This window comes from Miniopterus natalensis, chromosome 14 (assembly GCF_054644295.1).
Source record: "Miniopterus natalensis isolate mMinNat1 chromosome 14, mMinNat1.hap1, whole genome shotgun sequence".
Lineage (NCBI taxonomy): Eukaryota > Metazoa > Chordata > Mammalia > Chiroptera > Miniopteridae > Miniopterus > Miniopterus natalensis.
In genome coordinates, this window is record NC_142094.1 from 27934802 (window position 1) to 27949613 (window position 14812).

The 14812-nt window shown below is 36.3% G+C and overlaps 1 protein-coding gene across 2 annotated transcripts in view; it reads right to left on the reverse strand.

Annotated features, from left to right (window-relative positions):
• Window positions 1–745: 745 nt before the first annotated feature.
• Window positions 746–14812, reverse strand: part of CABCOCO1 (ciliary associated calcium binding coiled-coil 1) — a 99811-nt gene continuing 85744 nt past the window's right edge. For both annotated transcript variants that reach the window (XM_087824404.1, XM_087824405.1), the window contains 3 exons: window positions 7254–7376; window positions 6689–6829; window positions 746–1189 (listed from right to left, as the gene is read on the reverse strand). In XM_087824404.1, the coding sequence (XP_087680530.1) occupies window positions 1115–1189; window positions 6689–6829; window positions 7254–7376 (339 nt within the window). In that variant the 3' untranslated portion in view covers window positions 746–1114. The remainder of the gene's footprint in view (window positions 1190–6688; window positions 6830–7253; window positions 7377–14812) is intronic.

Below are 14812 nucleotides of genomic sequence, written 5' to 3' on the forward strand. Positions count from 1 at the left end.
TCTGTCTCTGCCCCAAATAAACACGTTTTGGGTAATCTCTTTGGTGCTGATGGAGAAGGTGAGGTTATAGCCTGAGGTTAGAGCATGAATAGAACATATTCAACCAAGTGCCACCCAGATGCAAGTGCATCTGGTTCCAGTATAAACTGGAAACTTTTTGAAGGAGCTGTCCCCTCCTAGCAACACTCTGCGTTCTAGAATACTCTGAAGTCTAGGACATTTGGAAAGGGCCTACCTAAGTAGTAATTAATTTCATTTGTCCAACTAGGGACAATCAGTTGGTAAATAGATATTTTTCTTTTGAAATTACATTTTACAAAAGGTATTTAAAGGCTTGAGATGTTTTCAATCATTCTACTGCAATATAATGGTTAATTTTAAGAGCTCTGTGAGTTTGATTTGTATTTAAGATTTTTACAGTCTCTATATAGGTTGGTCTTTAATAACCATTTATACATTGCTTCTTTTTATATAGGTCACGTATTCTCCTGGGAGAGTAACAAGATTAGAAATAACAAATACAGTACAGAATAAATTAAAGTGCTTCAAACTGCATTATATAATTCCAGAAAATTGGTTTCACCCTGAAACGTTTAAATAAGAAAACAAAATGATTTATGGAAAAAAATATCCTAGTATATGTCTTTGAATAGCAATTGTTTAGCAGGCTTTATCCTCAGTAGGTGGTAGTGGTATCTGTCCACGGTGCTCCATTTATAGGGCAGTTCATTTAGGTCAAAATGGATAAAATTATCATTATTTGTCTTTATTTAAAAATGTTGGCTTCTTTCTACTTGAAGATGAATAACATTTATTAGTCAAAATGTCAAAGGAGTGTTGTAAAAGTAATTGTATTTTTATATGTAATTCTCCAAACTCTTGTATACAAAATGTTCTTATTACACTCAGTGCCATAAATTCAGAGGCTGTTATGGGACAGGAGATAGCGAAATTGGGGCCAATATTTTTCTAATTATTTAGGATAATAAAAAGTGGGGCTTGATTTTCCCCTCCCAAATAAATAAAGGAGATACGATGCTCCAGAGAGCCTATTATTCTGACTGGGCCTGTTTGTTTCTGCGGAGGTTAGCATCACTCGCTTTGTACTGAGTCCTCAGGCCTTTTTCAATTTTTCTATTCGCGCATTAAAGGCCTCTTCCTGTACTTGCAGCTTTTCGTTTATCTCGGTCTGTGAAGACAATCATAAAAAAGTGGTTATGATGGAGCTATCTCTCGCTGCACATTGTCTTTGTGGTTTTGACATTCTATAGAGCCTAAAGACAGACATTATCCCTCACACACCTTCCTGTTTTGCAGGCACAGCCGTGTTTCAGCCTGTAGTGATGTGATAACACTTTATCATATTTCCCTGCACATTCCCGATGTATAGCATGCCTGCTATGAGCAGGAAGTGGTATTTGGACAGCCATTTTTCACATAGCCTTGTGCTGGGAGATAGGATAATTTATCTGTATTTTCAGACCGACTTTACCAATAAGCACCGAATCCGAATAACTGCTCAGGGCTCAGCTATTGCAGTGTTGTTGGTCGCCCCACCCCTTTGTAATAAATGTTTTTGTCTCCCATGTAGTACATTCTAAATGGGATCCCACAAAGCTTCTGTTGTGAAATAGCAACACGAATAATCTCACGATTAGAACAATTTTCCTAATTAAACGTATTCATCATACATTAGAACTCTTGGAATGATGCCACTTGGAGGTATAGTTTGGGTAGGAAAAAGTAAGTGATTGCTGGCGGGTTTTAGTGTTTGCTGCTGCTGTGATAGCATTTAGCCTCTGGCAGGTATTCTGTGGACTAACTTTGCTACCTGCTCATTTCTAGAAATACTTTCGCATTAACTGAACATTCGTAGCCCTGGAAATGTCTTCTCTTTTTCATGATGGATGATAAAATTATGTGTAGAGAAACCAGTGGTGGGCGATGTGGTAAAATTGGTGTTTTTGTTTGGATGATTTTTAAAAATCTACAAGTGTATGAAGAGCAGTATACACATACGTGTTAATTACTAATTTAAAGGTTGGAATGTTCACATCTATAACACAGTTTGAATTTTTCAGGGTAACTGTATTTTGAGAAACTCTTATTATTTTAATTTATATAGAAATTTTAAAAATCAAATACCTGTTTTGGTCCAGATACAACTTTTCATTCTTATTTATTTGTGTACGAGGGTAACTATAATAGTTTTGAAATGTACATCTTGGTTGCCTTATCTGATGATATTTTGTTTTACCTTCATAGTAAGAATTGATATTTCTAAAAAGATCACATTGGTGTCAACAATTCTACATTCTCATGTGAATATCAGTTTTTTTATTTTTTTGGTTGAAGTTTATCAAGCCTGGATCAAGCTCTGTCCTCTGGATTTTCATTTTTTTCCTTTCTTGGTGGTTGGGTGGAGGAGGCAAGGAGGGATGAAAATGGTCCTGGGTTATAAAGGAACTCTAGCGTTTTAGGAATCTCTAGTCGCTCAGGCACAATTAGGATAGAGCTAAAAGGAACACATCAGTCTAGGAGTGTGGAGACCTAGGGATTAGTTTAGCTATGTAGCCTTGGGCAAGACCCTTTATCACCTAGGGTCTTAGTTCTTACCTGAAATGGTAAGCAGTTAAAAATATTAGGTTAATATTACATGCTAGCTTTTAAATGTACATTTCCAACTCCGAATTTTTTCATATATTCACCAATATTATATTTCAGTGATATGATGTTGTGAAATATTTTTAAAATATGTTACTCCTATTTCTTTAAGTCATGTAACATATTAGACCATATAGGGATAAAATGGTTGGAAGAAATTGTCTAGTTACAATTCCAAAAGATTGGGAAGCACCACTCTAACTAAACCGACTCTTCCTGCTTTCAGTTATAGTCATGTGCCGCATAGGGACATTTTGGTCAAGACAGACCATATATACGACAGTGGCCCAATAAGATTACAATGGAACTGAAAAATTCCTATCGCCTAGTGACGCTGTAGCATCGCACATTACTCACATGTGTGTGGTGTAAACAAGCACACTGTGCTGCCAATCATAAAAAAGTATAGCACATATAATAATGCACAGCACATACTACTTGATAATGACAACTAACATCTATGTTACTAGTTTATGTATTTAATATACTATACTTTTTATGATTAGAGTGTGCTCTTTCTACTTATAAAAAAATGTTAGCTGTAAAACAGTGACATGTATTACACAGGCAGCCGATTCATACGCCTCGTGGTTACTGTGCTTCCTGATCGCATCACTCTCCCTCGTGCTCCATTTAATCCCGTGTTGTTCCGCACAGCAACATGCGTACAGGCCTGTAGCCTAAGAGCATTAGGCTCTAGCACAGAGCCTTGGTGCACAGCAGGCTCTGTGATGTTGGATGGTAAGGACACCACGGTGCTTGCACAGTGCCTCGACACAATGCTCAGAATGCACCTGTCATTAAGCAGTGCATGACTAAAATGTGTTCTATGTCCATCAATAATCTCATTTCTTTCCAACCAAGGGCAGATGTACTATCATCTACCAGCTTCTGTTTCACTGTCTCACCAGGGTTTTTTCCCATTAACCTGGAGACCTTTCTGATATTTCACTGAAACAGGATTCATCTACACAAGTGTGGGCTTTGGGGGAAAGACTCATGAAGGAAAGGTGCACACCTAGCAGAGCGGTGCACTGACCAAGGGGAGTTATGTTTAAGGGGTCTAGAGCACTGTGGCCATCAGGGCTTCAGTTTCGGTACAACCAGCAGAACTGGATGAAAAGACCTCTCCTCTGTCAAGAACAGGTTGTTGTTAGCCTACCACCCCCCTTTGTTATTCCTTAGAACCTCGCTGAGCAGACAAGCTATCCCACAGCCACTAGGATTGGGAAGAGTGGGGAACACATGACCCGGGTTCAGTAGCCTCTCAGTGATCACTACATTGAGGTGATCTCACAGGTTTTCTAACCTGGAAATTCAAGTTGACCTAAAAATACCTAGTCTCAAGATGGCAAACTGCCCTCAAGGATTTCACTGTATTTTACCTTATTGCTCAGACAGGACCAACAGCCAACATTTAGCAGCAAGAATTTAGTGTTCGCATTCATATTTCTCTGAAAGGTAATTCTTTAAATATATTAAAGTTTGTTCCATTGGGCATAATCTTTTATTATGCAATTTGGGGCCAGAATAATTTCATTTTGAATGTATCTTTAAAATTAAAATAACTAAACTCTATACCCTTAAAGTGTTCACTCTATTCAGTATAATTTTAATTAACATTTCAGGGCCAAGGTAACTTCATTCTCAATAAATCTCTAAAACTCTAAAGTGAGTCAATGGGAAAGTAAGCGGATTAATATAAAGCATTTAAGGATTCGCACTACATTTTCAGAAATTTCTGAATTATAGAAAGTGAAATATGCCTGTAACTACACTGGAGAAGGGGCTCTGAAAAAAATTGTACTTAGAAATCCACATGATTTCTCTACTGCCTTTTCCTCCAAAAATATAATAACAGTATGATTTTTAAATAAATAAGAAGAAAATCTCTTGGAAAATTTTGAACATCTTACAATTAATAATTCATTAAATGTTCCTACAGCAGGCCAGTGTATTCGGAAGGCTTATATATGCTGACCACTGGCATGTGGCTACCTTTGAACAGGGATGTGGCAGTTTTAAGAGCCAGGAACACTGGGAGGCAGGTTTTAGAACTGGAAAATAACTTGCCCATCTAAAACAGGGGGAGAAGTTTAGGTAAGCAGAGAGTAATTGCCCAACTTGGAATCGGACCAAGACACAAGGGCAAACACTGAAAAAGTGCCACACCACGGGAATATTAAAATCCAAAGTAGTCTGGTCGTGATATTAGAGGTTATGTGGTTTTTGTGGATCACTCTGGAATTCAAACTAGAACCCAGTTTACAGCTCTCATTTCAAGTCTTTCATCAGCTTCTGACCTTGGAAACTCTGGACAAATGACTCAGTCTTCCTGTGTCTCTCGTTTTTCAATTCGTCAGAGAAGTGCCTGCCTAATTTGCCTAGAGTTTACTAGGATTATTGGAAGAAAATACATAAGAAGGTCTGCTATCTTGAAACTTTGTATAAACCCACATCATTATGTCATTTTATTGAAATATTGGCAGTAATTTGAATCCATGAACCCACTTAACATGGAAATGATAGTAGCACCTACAGGATCTGCATCCCTCGCCTCTGGTCCAGGTTTGTACTATGTCTAATTATATTTAGATGACCCAGCTAATGAACTTCCAAGCCCAGTGAAGGATAGCTGCAGGCCAGTGGGACAGTCATGCACACATACAGCAATCAGATTCTTTCTGTTACAGAGTAGTGTTATAAATGCTGCAGACTCTAATATTTTAAAAAAATCAATGAATAGTTAAAAACACACTCACTACATGGAACATGGCCTTGGTAAAGATGTTTTCAATTTTTGGGGCCTGCAAACAATTCTATTACTGTCTGGTAGTTCCTCGGCAATAATTTCAGAGCCACAGGATTGCAAAGGAGCCCAGGGCCATGATTATACATAAACTATATTTAGATGAAATGTTATCAAATCTAAAAAGGAGATATGTTCTGAACTCAGCTTAATTCAACTGCACTCTGCCCTCCACACAGTAACCAGTTATTACATTCATGGGGTTGTTAACAATAAAGCTTTGTGTAAAACGTGTTCTTCCACTATTTCTGGTAAACACTAAATACTCCTTATTAAGCCAAGGACTTTGGCTGATTCTGTTGGCATCAAATCATTAAATGTTCATGTAAAAAGTGCATTAACATTTGATGATTAAACAGTAACAAGGTAAGCTTATGCCAAGCTAATCTTTTGCTCTTTCTAAATTAGTTGTTAGTACAGTCTGCTTTTTATATACAGTCTCATGCTCAGATATCAACTAAATCTTTTCCTAAGATGCATTAATATTTTAAACATGCAGTAGACTGTCTTATTGATTCACAGTCATTTCCACGAGAAATTATAAATCCTCTCAAAATATGCAATTCACTTATTTAATCATTTTTCCTGGGCAATGATGCAAGTCTTTGTGTAGAGGTAGAAATGTTTTTGGGGTTTTTTTTGGATGGGAAAAAAAATTAAGCATAAAGCTAAGCCGACTGATCCGTCACTGGCAAGTGCTGCTGAGCTGGCTGCTGCCATCACGGTTTTCACACAGCCGCTGGTGTAAACTGCGTAGCTCTTAGTGATATGTGAAAAGGAACAAATTATCTGAGAGGGAGTTCAAAGATTTGAAAACCTCTTTTTAGAAATTTGGTGAGAAATCTTAGCTGAGAATTCTGCTTTGATCTTCAGTGTTTACTGTTTTTAGAAATGTACTCTAATTACTCTCACATGAGCAATTTCAGTGTGACAAGGCATGAAGTCTTTACAATGTTATTTTTTGGGTTTTGATGCCGAATGAGTTTTTTAAACTGATAACACTCACCACACTATGTGCTGTTGGCGAATTTATTTTGTGATCTTACTGAGTCTCAGATGACTCAGCGGAGAATTCTGTGGAGATGTGAAATTGAACTCCTCCATCATAGGCATCACTCTTGCTGGCTGAGTGTAGGTAGTACTTACAGATATTAAGAAGAGGTTGGCTAATTAACCAGTAACCAAGTAAGCGAGCACACTATCAAAGCTGAGTACCTGAAGGCTGATTAAAATGTCATCTGTGACTTGAGCCAGCACTGATTTCACATCTTCAATGGTGAAACCAACTAAAGCATCTGTTTCTGAAGTGGTGGCTGCTGGGTGGGACTCCGTAGGGCTTTGCTCTTGATCCAATCTCTAGAATATTGAAAGTAAACAACGCTCAGGAGATATCTGGAGCACTCAGGGATTTATATGGAGCCTCAAACTTCTCCTGGGTACTCTTCCACCAGGAGTGATGTCAATCTGCCAGGAGACGGTAATTTGACATCACCCTGTATTTTCATTATTTGTGAGCGTCATGACAGATCAAGTCATAGTGCTAACAGTGCTTACTTTGGGGAAAGTGAAGGTGGAGATTGGAGAGGATAGGGTGGAAAAGATTAAAATTCCCGAACCACCCTCAGCTGGCCCATCTGTGAATCAACGGTATGACAAACATTAATATTTGGCTGGGAAATACCGGAGTGAGAGCAAATGGAAGAGCATTTGCTTCCTTCCCTCCTGCCCGTAAAGCATACCACGCTGAGATAGGTGAATTAAGAGACAAAAGGAAGCATACCTTCATTTCTATGTCCAGTGTTGGGGCTTGCTTTATGAATGTTGAGTAAATATCAAATGAGATTCCTTCTTCTAGAGGGTTGGGGAAAAGGCCACCTGAAGGCTTGACAACCTCTATCATTTGCTGGAGGGGAAGAAAAGAGCTGTATTATGAAAAAGCCTTTTGTGTGTAACCACAATTTACAATTTCAGCTCTGCATCTGATAATTAGCATTTTATTCTACCCACTGTCTAATTCTCTTTCTATACAATGTGGTTGAAGACTTCATTGTGTACTTTACTCTGAGCTTTAATTGTCCATGAGTCAGTGTCCCCTTCCTCCTGCTTACAAGGGGCCATGGTTTAGATCCCCTGTATATATTCCCCATTTTGGCAGACGGTTAGATGCTTAAAACACTCAATAACAGCCTGATGGTGAATTATATTACTCAGCAAGGTACAGCTGTTCTTGGGGGCAATAGTAAAGTAGCCATCAAGAACTCGATGGTGAACCTCATAAAGGCTATAAAGGTTATTGTACAAAGCCAGCACACAGTAAATCAGAAACACTTGCAAAATCAACCAAGAACACAGAGGGCAGGGCAAGATTGCACTGTGAACATTTAATAATTCTGCAGCAAGAGTGTGAAATAGAGGAAGGGGGATGATGGTTGGTCAACAGTGGAAATGAAGAAACAGGAGTTAAAGAAGCCAACTTAAGTACCAGGGTGTCCACCCCACCACAGTTTAGGGGACAGAGATGAGGGTACTGATGACATTAAACATCTGAATCGTTTTGTTAGCTCCTCTTGTTCTGATTCCATGTTAAGCAACCAATATTCTGATCATAATTTGACTTTCCATCTCTCAAGTGACCTATAAAGATATGTTCACTTCAGTGCTCTGATTCTCATGCTTATCACATTCCTTACTGTAAATCTATAAATTGATATTTTAGTTTATATAGTAAGCTCCATGAGCTTGTTTTTGTGGGCCAGAGATGAAGCCACCCACTATATGCTAACAAAGTCAGACCTTGAGCCTTCAAGTTTGAAGACAATACTCTGGAAATGAATAAATTCACCAAATAATTACCACCCCATGAGTAGCAGAAAAACCCTAAAATCATCATACATTCATTTCTAATTTCACAATATTTCACATAAACTTAATTTATAATATTTCATCACTTAAATGTTAATGCTTTTATTTATATAGCTTTTGAAAGGTACTGGAAACTAAGTTATTGCTTGGTCATACCAATATATTTTACATTGAATTCATATTTTTAATTTTAATGGGATCTTATAGAAAGTTGCTGCTTAGTATATATACATAGTAGGACTGAAGTGTTCTAACTTTACAGTCAAGTAAATTTGGAAACCAAGAGATTAAATGACTGGCTTAGTCAAATAACTGCCTAGTGACAGGTCTAGGAGTTAAACCCTGGTGTGCAGAGTTCTTGGCCTATCCAGTGTTCAGTGAACTGTAATAAGTCATCAGGCTGCCATACTTGGAAACTATTGATATTATTAAGCACTTAATCTCTATTCTGTTAGATGGTGTCATTCCATATTCTTTATCTTAAGTTGACTAAATAGTAATCAAAATAGATTATCAAGAAAACGTATAGGAACGATTCTTTTCTCTCATCACATTCATAAGCTGCTGTTTTTCCCCTAAATGGGGCAGACGAGCATTTCCAGCTTCCTACAGAACTATCTGCACCCTTTTCTCCATGCTTATGCCTCACATGGCTCTTAACTTCACTAAGCGAGGGAAATGAAACAGCTCAGCGTCTCTCAGGGTCCTCTAAAACATTATCGGTAAATAAATAGCAGCGCATGGGAACACAGGGGCAAGGGGAGAGGAAGAATGGTCTAGACTTCAGTGTAGGGTGAGAAACAGAAATGTGGTGGAGTGGTGGTGGGTGAGCCATTGAAAAAAGAAGAGAGAAAAGAACTGAACGGAGGCTGCTGAACTGACCGCAGGCATTGACAAAGTGAGCAGGAGCTAACCCGCAAGGCACAAGTATGTCCTCATGAAGCCGAATTTGATTTGGTGCTGTGGCCCCATTTGTCTTGTTGCTATGCTTTTCCATACACAGGCGAGGCCTTCCTGCTAATTCTCTCACCTCCAGGTGGAAGTTCTCAATAGATTCCCTCTCCATTCTGTTAGGAGCAGATTCTACCATTGTTCCCCCTGTGCCCCATCTTCCATCACATTATACACTTATATGTAGCAGATATTTGTGCTCAAATATCTCATTTTATCCCTTACACCCTCCCTGTGGCCTGGATTTCTTTATAAGGCTAATCTGAACTACTTGCCAATTACCCAGCTCTCCTGGTCTTTGGCACTGGAACTCCTCAGGTCCACATTATTTCTTTGGTGGAATGAAACTCCCATTTATCCCAAGAACCTGAAGCTCTGACTGAGAGTTCGGCTTTTCTCTTCCTTGACTTTTACGAGTGTGGCTCATACAGTGAGTCACTTGATTTAATTTGTGCACAAAGGTGGGGGTGAGAATTTCTTTTCTTCAGGGTGTTTATACTATTAGTGAATCAAACCATAGCTACACTTTTCTTTTTCATGAAGAGTTGCATTTGGCTGTGTTAGTAAGATACTGTAAGGGAAAAAATATCCTAATTTCAGATGAGGGTAAATATAAAGTCATTTCACTAATAAGTGAAATATATAGTCAAATATATAGTTTGAAATAAACATAGTTCCCAGAAGCATCACAGTGATTTCCCCCCATTAAGTAGCATTTTTAAAAAACAACTTTAAGAAAAATTAGAATCAATAATTGTGGTGAGAGCACAGAGCCAGCAAATATGTTTAAATGAAACCGTCTGATGCAATACTTTCTTTAAAAAAATACAATTAGGCCTTTGTATTTTTTTTTTTTTAACAAAACCTCATGTTTTACAACATCACTGGCTCTGTAATAAAATCTATTTAAAACAGAGAGACATGGTCAGCTTTATTAAGTTAGATTTTCTGAAAGAACGTTATAATTTCCTCAAGTCTATGAATAGTTGAAGCAAATTAAATAAAGCTAGCTTTAAAACTATTTTTATACATTCCTGTAGAATTGTAATTGTCTCATATTTTTTTCCTCAAAAGTCTAATATGTTACCTCTTAAATCTAGAAAAATAAAAACAGAAAAAGGATCAAGTATGTTTATTAAAAAAACACTCCTATTTGGTGCCCTGATTTAGCAGCCCCCCTTTCTTCAATGAGAGAATCGCACCCATAATCTCCAGATCAAGAAACAAAGGGAAAGACTTTAAGTGACTTGCCTGGGGCCTAATGCTGAGATTAAAGCTCAGGAGTTTCTGATTATGCACATACATCCATTTGGCCAAATGATTGGTTTTGCTTGACTTTCAAATACCCCCTAAATATTACTTTGAATGTAAAGCAATAAATGTGTTTCTCTTGCCATTTTTGAATGCTTGCACACAAATGGATATAATAAAAACAATCATGTTGTTCCATGTGAATGCCATTTATATTTTTTCAGAAAATGAGCAGACCATTTGAACCAAGGTGAGTACATTAAAAGCTCTAATAAAGAAGAGAATAGATTTCTAAACTGAATAATCGACTGTTAAGTGAACATACAATAAATAACATCTACAGATGTGGTTGCTAGAAAATTAGTTTTATATAGCTTACCAATACACATTTCCCCCAGATGTTATCTGTTACATGGAAATTAACTTAAGTTAGTTATATTGTTCTTTACGTGTACATTTCATTAGTGTTATTTAAGACGGTTTACATTTTGAGCTTTAGTCAAATCATGCTATGGTATTTAAAGAATATGAAGTAAATGGCTTTTTGGCATAATTTCATACTCATAAGAACAAAATTTCATCATCGACCATTATGTAGCTTTAAAAAAAATCTAAGATCTTTACTTCCAAGCCAAATAAAGTCACTAGAAATCTTTTAAGAATTTACATATTCAGTATGAAATGGATCTCTATCATGGGAATAAATGATAAAAATTTTGAACCCTCCTGGAACTAAGTACAGGGTCAGTTTAGGTCTAAAAACATACTTATAGGAATTAAAATCCACTTTCAGATCTCACTGTGTCTAAGAACTATAAAGATTTTATCTGAAAAATGTTACTTCATGCTTTCTTTTTCTATTTCACGTGAAAACATTATTAATAGTACTAACTCTGATTCAGTTTCTCTTTGTTGTTGTTTTTTGTTATTGTTTGTGTTTATTGCTATTTATTTGTTTATTATTTTCTCAGGAGAAAGGTGATTTGTGGGTAGTGTCTGTACTGCTGAAATTTATGATTAAGGTGTCAATTACTAAATTATTCAAGATATTAAAAATGTCATTGAGATGACAACTTTCCACTGTTTTGAATGGGAGAAAGCAAGATAAATCTGTTAAATCCTTTTGGAGTTACAGGAATACATACAAAACACTGGTTTGCTTAAAAAAGACATTTGTTTGTAATTGTGGAAGAATGACTTCATATGTAAATCAGAACTTACTAAAAAATGTCAAAGTTTCAAATAGCAAACTTCATTGCAAACTTGTCCCAATACTAAAAAAAAAAAAGGCACAAAAATTCCTGTAATGTTTTAAGTATTTTTCCCCTAAAAGAGAAAGGCATGACTGATTTGCAAGTCTAATTAAGAAGGACTTGTGTGGTTCTGGAAATTTTTAACAAAAAAATTGTAACCCATTGCCCACAATATACTGCACGTAAAATAACAACATATGAATGCCACCTGCAAAATGCAATAAACTCTGGCAATGTCATACTGAGGCCATAAATTTAAAATCAAAAGAGAGTAAATTCAAAAGCTACGATTATCAGAGAAACTAAATTAATTCATTTCTAAAGTGTTCTCCTTTTGTGTTTAAGCCATTACAAACTTCTTAATATACCCTGTAAATGTAGAATATCAATTCTGCTACGAGATCCTCCTCCCCCCTTTGCATTTTTGACTTGGAAATAAATTTGCAAATGCAGCACATTAATTTTCTTTCCTATGCTTAATATGCAGTATTTACATTTTGAAAAGGTTCAGAATGTTGCCAGGCTTCTGCAGGGTATGAATAGACATCTAATAGCAACTTCTATTTTTACTCACAGCATACTGGTAGTTTGAACATTTATAACTTAATAGAGCTTTGAGACCATCAGATCCACATGCTAATCACCTAAACAGTGAACGGTAACACAGTACACGTTAGGACAGGAAATGAAGACTACCCGTTCCAGCTGAAGCTGAAAGGCGGAATTTAAGTTGGCAGGCCATAGTAAACCAATTTGCAACCTGGCTAGGACACTCCAGTTAACACCTCGTGCCCATTTTTATTTATATGTCTTGATTTGATCTGGTTTAACTTGGGCTTGAAATTAAAAAAAAAAAAAAAAAAAATTAAAGTTAGATAATTAAAGAAACTCATTCCAGATTATTTTAGACATCTTTAGTATTTCAAGCGTACCTCTGCCTCAGGCCAACCCAATTTGAAAAGAAATCTGAGTACTCCTATCTTAATGACTTCAGAAAACAAAATTCTAATGAATTTGAAAAAGAGCACCTTCTTAGAGTAAATGCAATTTAAAAGGAAAAGATCTGGCTCTGGTGCAAACATTTTCTAAGGGATACAACAGTTCTTCAGACACCCAGATACTTTCAAAAGATGGCAATAATCTGGAGGGTAGACCACTGAATTACAGACCTATCCTTGGCTCTCTTCCTAATTGTGTGATACTAAGAAAATCTCTAGGCCTCAGTTTATTTATCTGAAAAGTCGAATAATGATAATTGCTACCTGGCTACTTTGTCGAATTGTTTCGCGCACAAGTTAGATAACGTGGATGAAAATACTGGAAGTTCTTCAAAGGGAAAGTACTACTGAACCCCAAGGTGTATTATTATTATTAGTTATAATTACTGTCATTGCTCTAAAGGTCTTCTCTCTAATGCTCAAGCTGGAAGACAGATGGGAGTAGCCCTGCTGAGGACACTGGCCCATGTTATTTCTACATGCAATTGTTAATATTGCCCAAGCAGTCTAATGAACTCAGCAGAATTTATTCATGAGGACGTGCCATCACCCTGTTTCCATACAGTCACGGGCTTGAAAAGAGAAACATATATGCAATGCCATTTTATTTGAAAAATCCCGTGGAGTCAACTTCTCTTTTGAGACCTAGATAGCATGGCATAATTAGGCAGTTATGTGGCATGGTCAGGACAAGGCAAATCACCTGTTTGGAACCTACTCAGAGAAACAGTGTTTCCATCTAACTTTTAAATTAAAAAATCTGCCTCTCCCCCTCCACAGCTCAATTTACTACTCTTTTTATCTTTTGTTTTTCAGCATCCAGTGTGGTCTGTGGTTGCCTGGATTGAGTTCATTTCAAAAAATTTTTCTTCAACTAATTTCATCAGAAGTAAAAAGTTAAGGCACATAGGGCAAACTTTCAACAAGTATTTCTTTTGAAAACTGAAATGCCAGAGCTCTTGAAATTACTAAATTCAAAATTGTATTTTTGATCCTTAGATTGACCTCATCCTTCAACTTCCTCAGTGTGAGAGATGGAAAGTATGGTTGGTTCCATTATAAATAGTTAGAAAATAACTAATGCTTTTCAAAAATATTTTTAGAAGCCACTCAGAGTATATTTGTTTAGCTTACTAAATTATACTCTAAAAGGCACATCCTTGAACTCAGTTGTAAACTATTTTAAATAGTTTTGATCATGGGTAAATTTTTGTTTGGTTTCATTTAGAGTGTTCTATTTAAATTTGAGGTTTTTAATATTTAAAACATTAATAGGAAACACTCTAAATTACCTCTTAAGAATTGGAAATTAAGTATTAGTATGTGTCAATTAGTCAGAATAATAAAGATGAGTTATGCAATTATCTTTGTGGAAAGCCTGTTTTGAATCATCAAATATAAATTTAAAATTCCTATTTTATATAGGTTGCATTTTAATCATATTCTAAAATAGCTTATATGAAGATGAAGCTATTTCATGGCATTTATATCTGAAAATATTCTTTTTGAACAAGTACTTATAATTTGCAGAAATTAGATGAGATAATAAATTACAATGGTTAAAAGAGAAACTACAATGGAAGAATCCTAAGTTCCTGAGTCTAGCCTTTTTATGGGCTTCCGGTTATTTTTCACAGTTTAAACTACCTGAGCAAGAGCAGGCTGAAACCTTTTGGATGAAGTGTACATGTAATTTACTTAATTTCAAAGCACATTGAGTGAACTGCATTTCAGTCCTGAAGTCATCAGTTGGAATAAAAAAAACCCAACTTCATAAAACTATACTGAAACTAATTTCATTTAGAAATATAAAGCTTTTTTTGAAGCAAAATGAGAATGTTTGTAAAGTGCTATGAAACCTTTAGAGAAGTCAACATAATATTATTATTCCTGTCCTCTTAGACCCAAGATGTCTATTTTAAGTAATCTGACATTAAAAATGTGCTGACAAATATAGATTAAAAAACAACACAGGAAGTTGTAAATCAGTTAGTAGCCCTTAGCATCAAGGAAATAAGAGACCA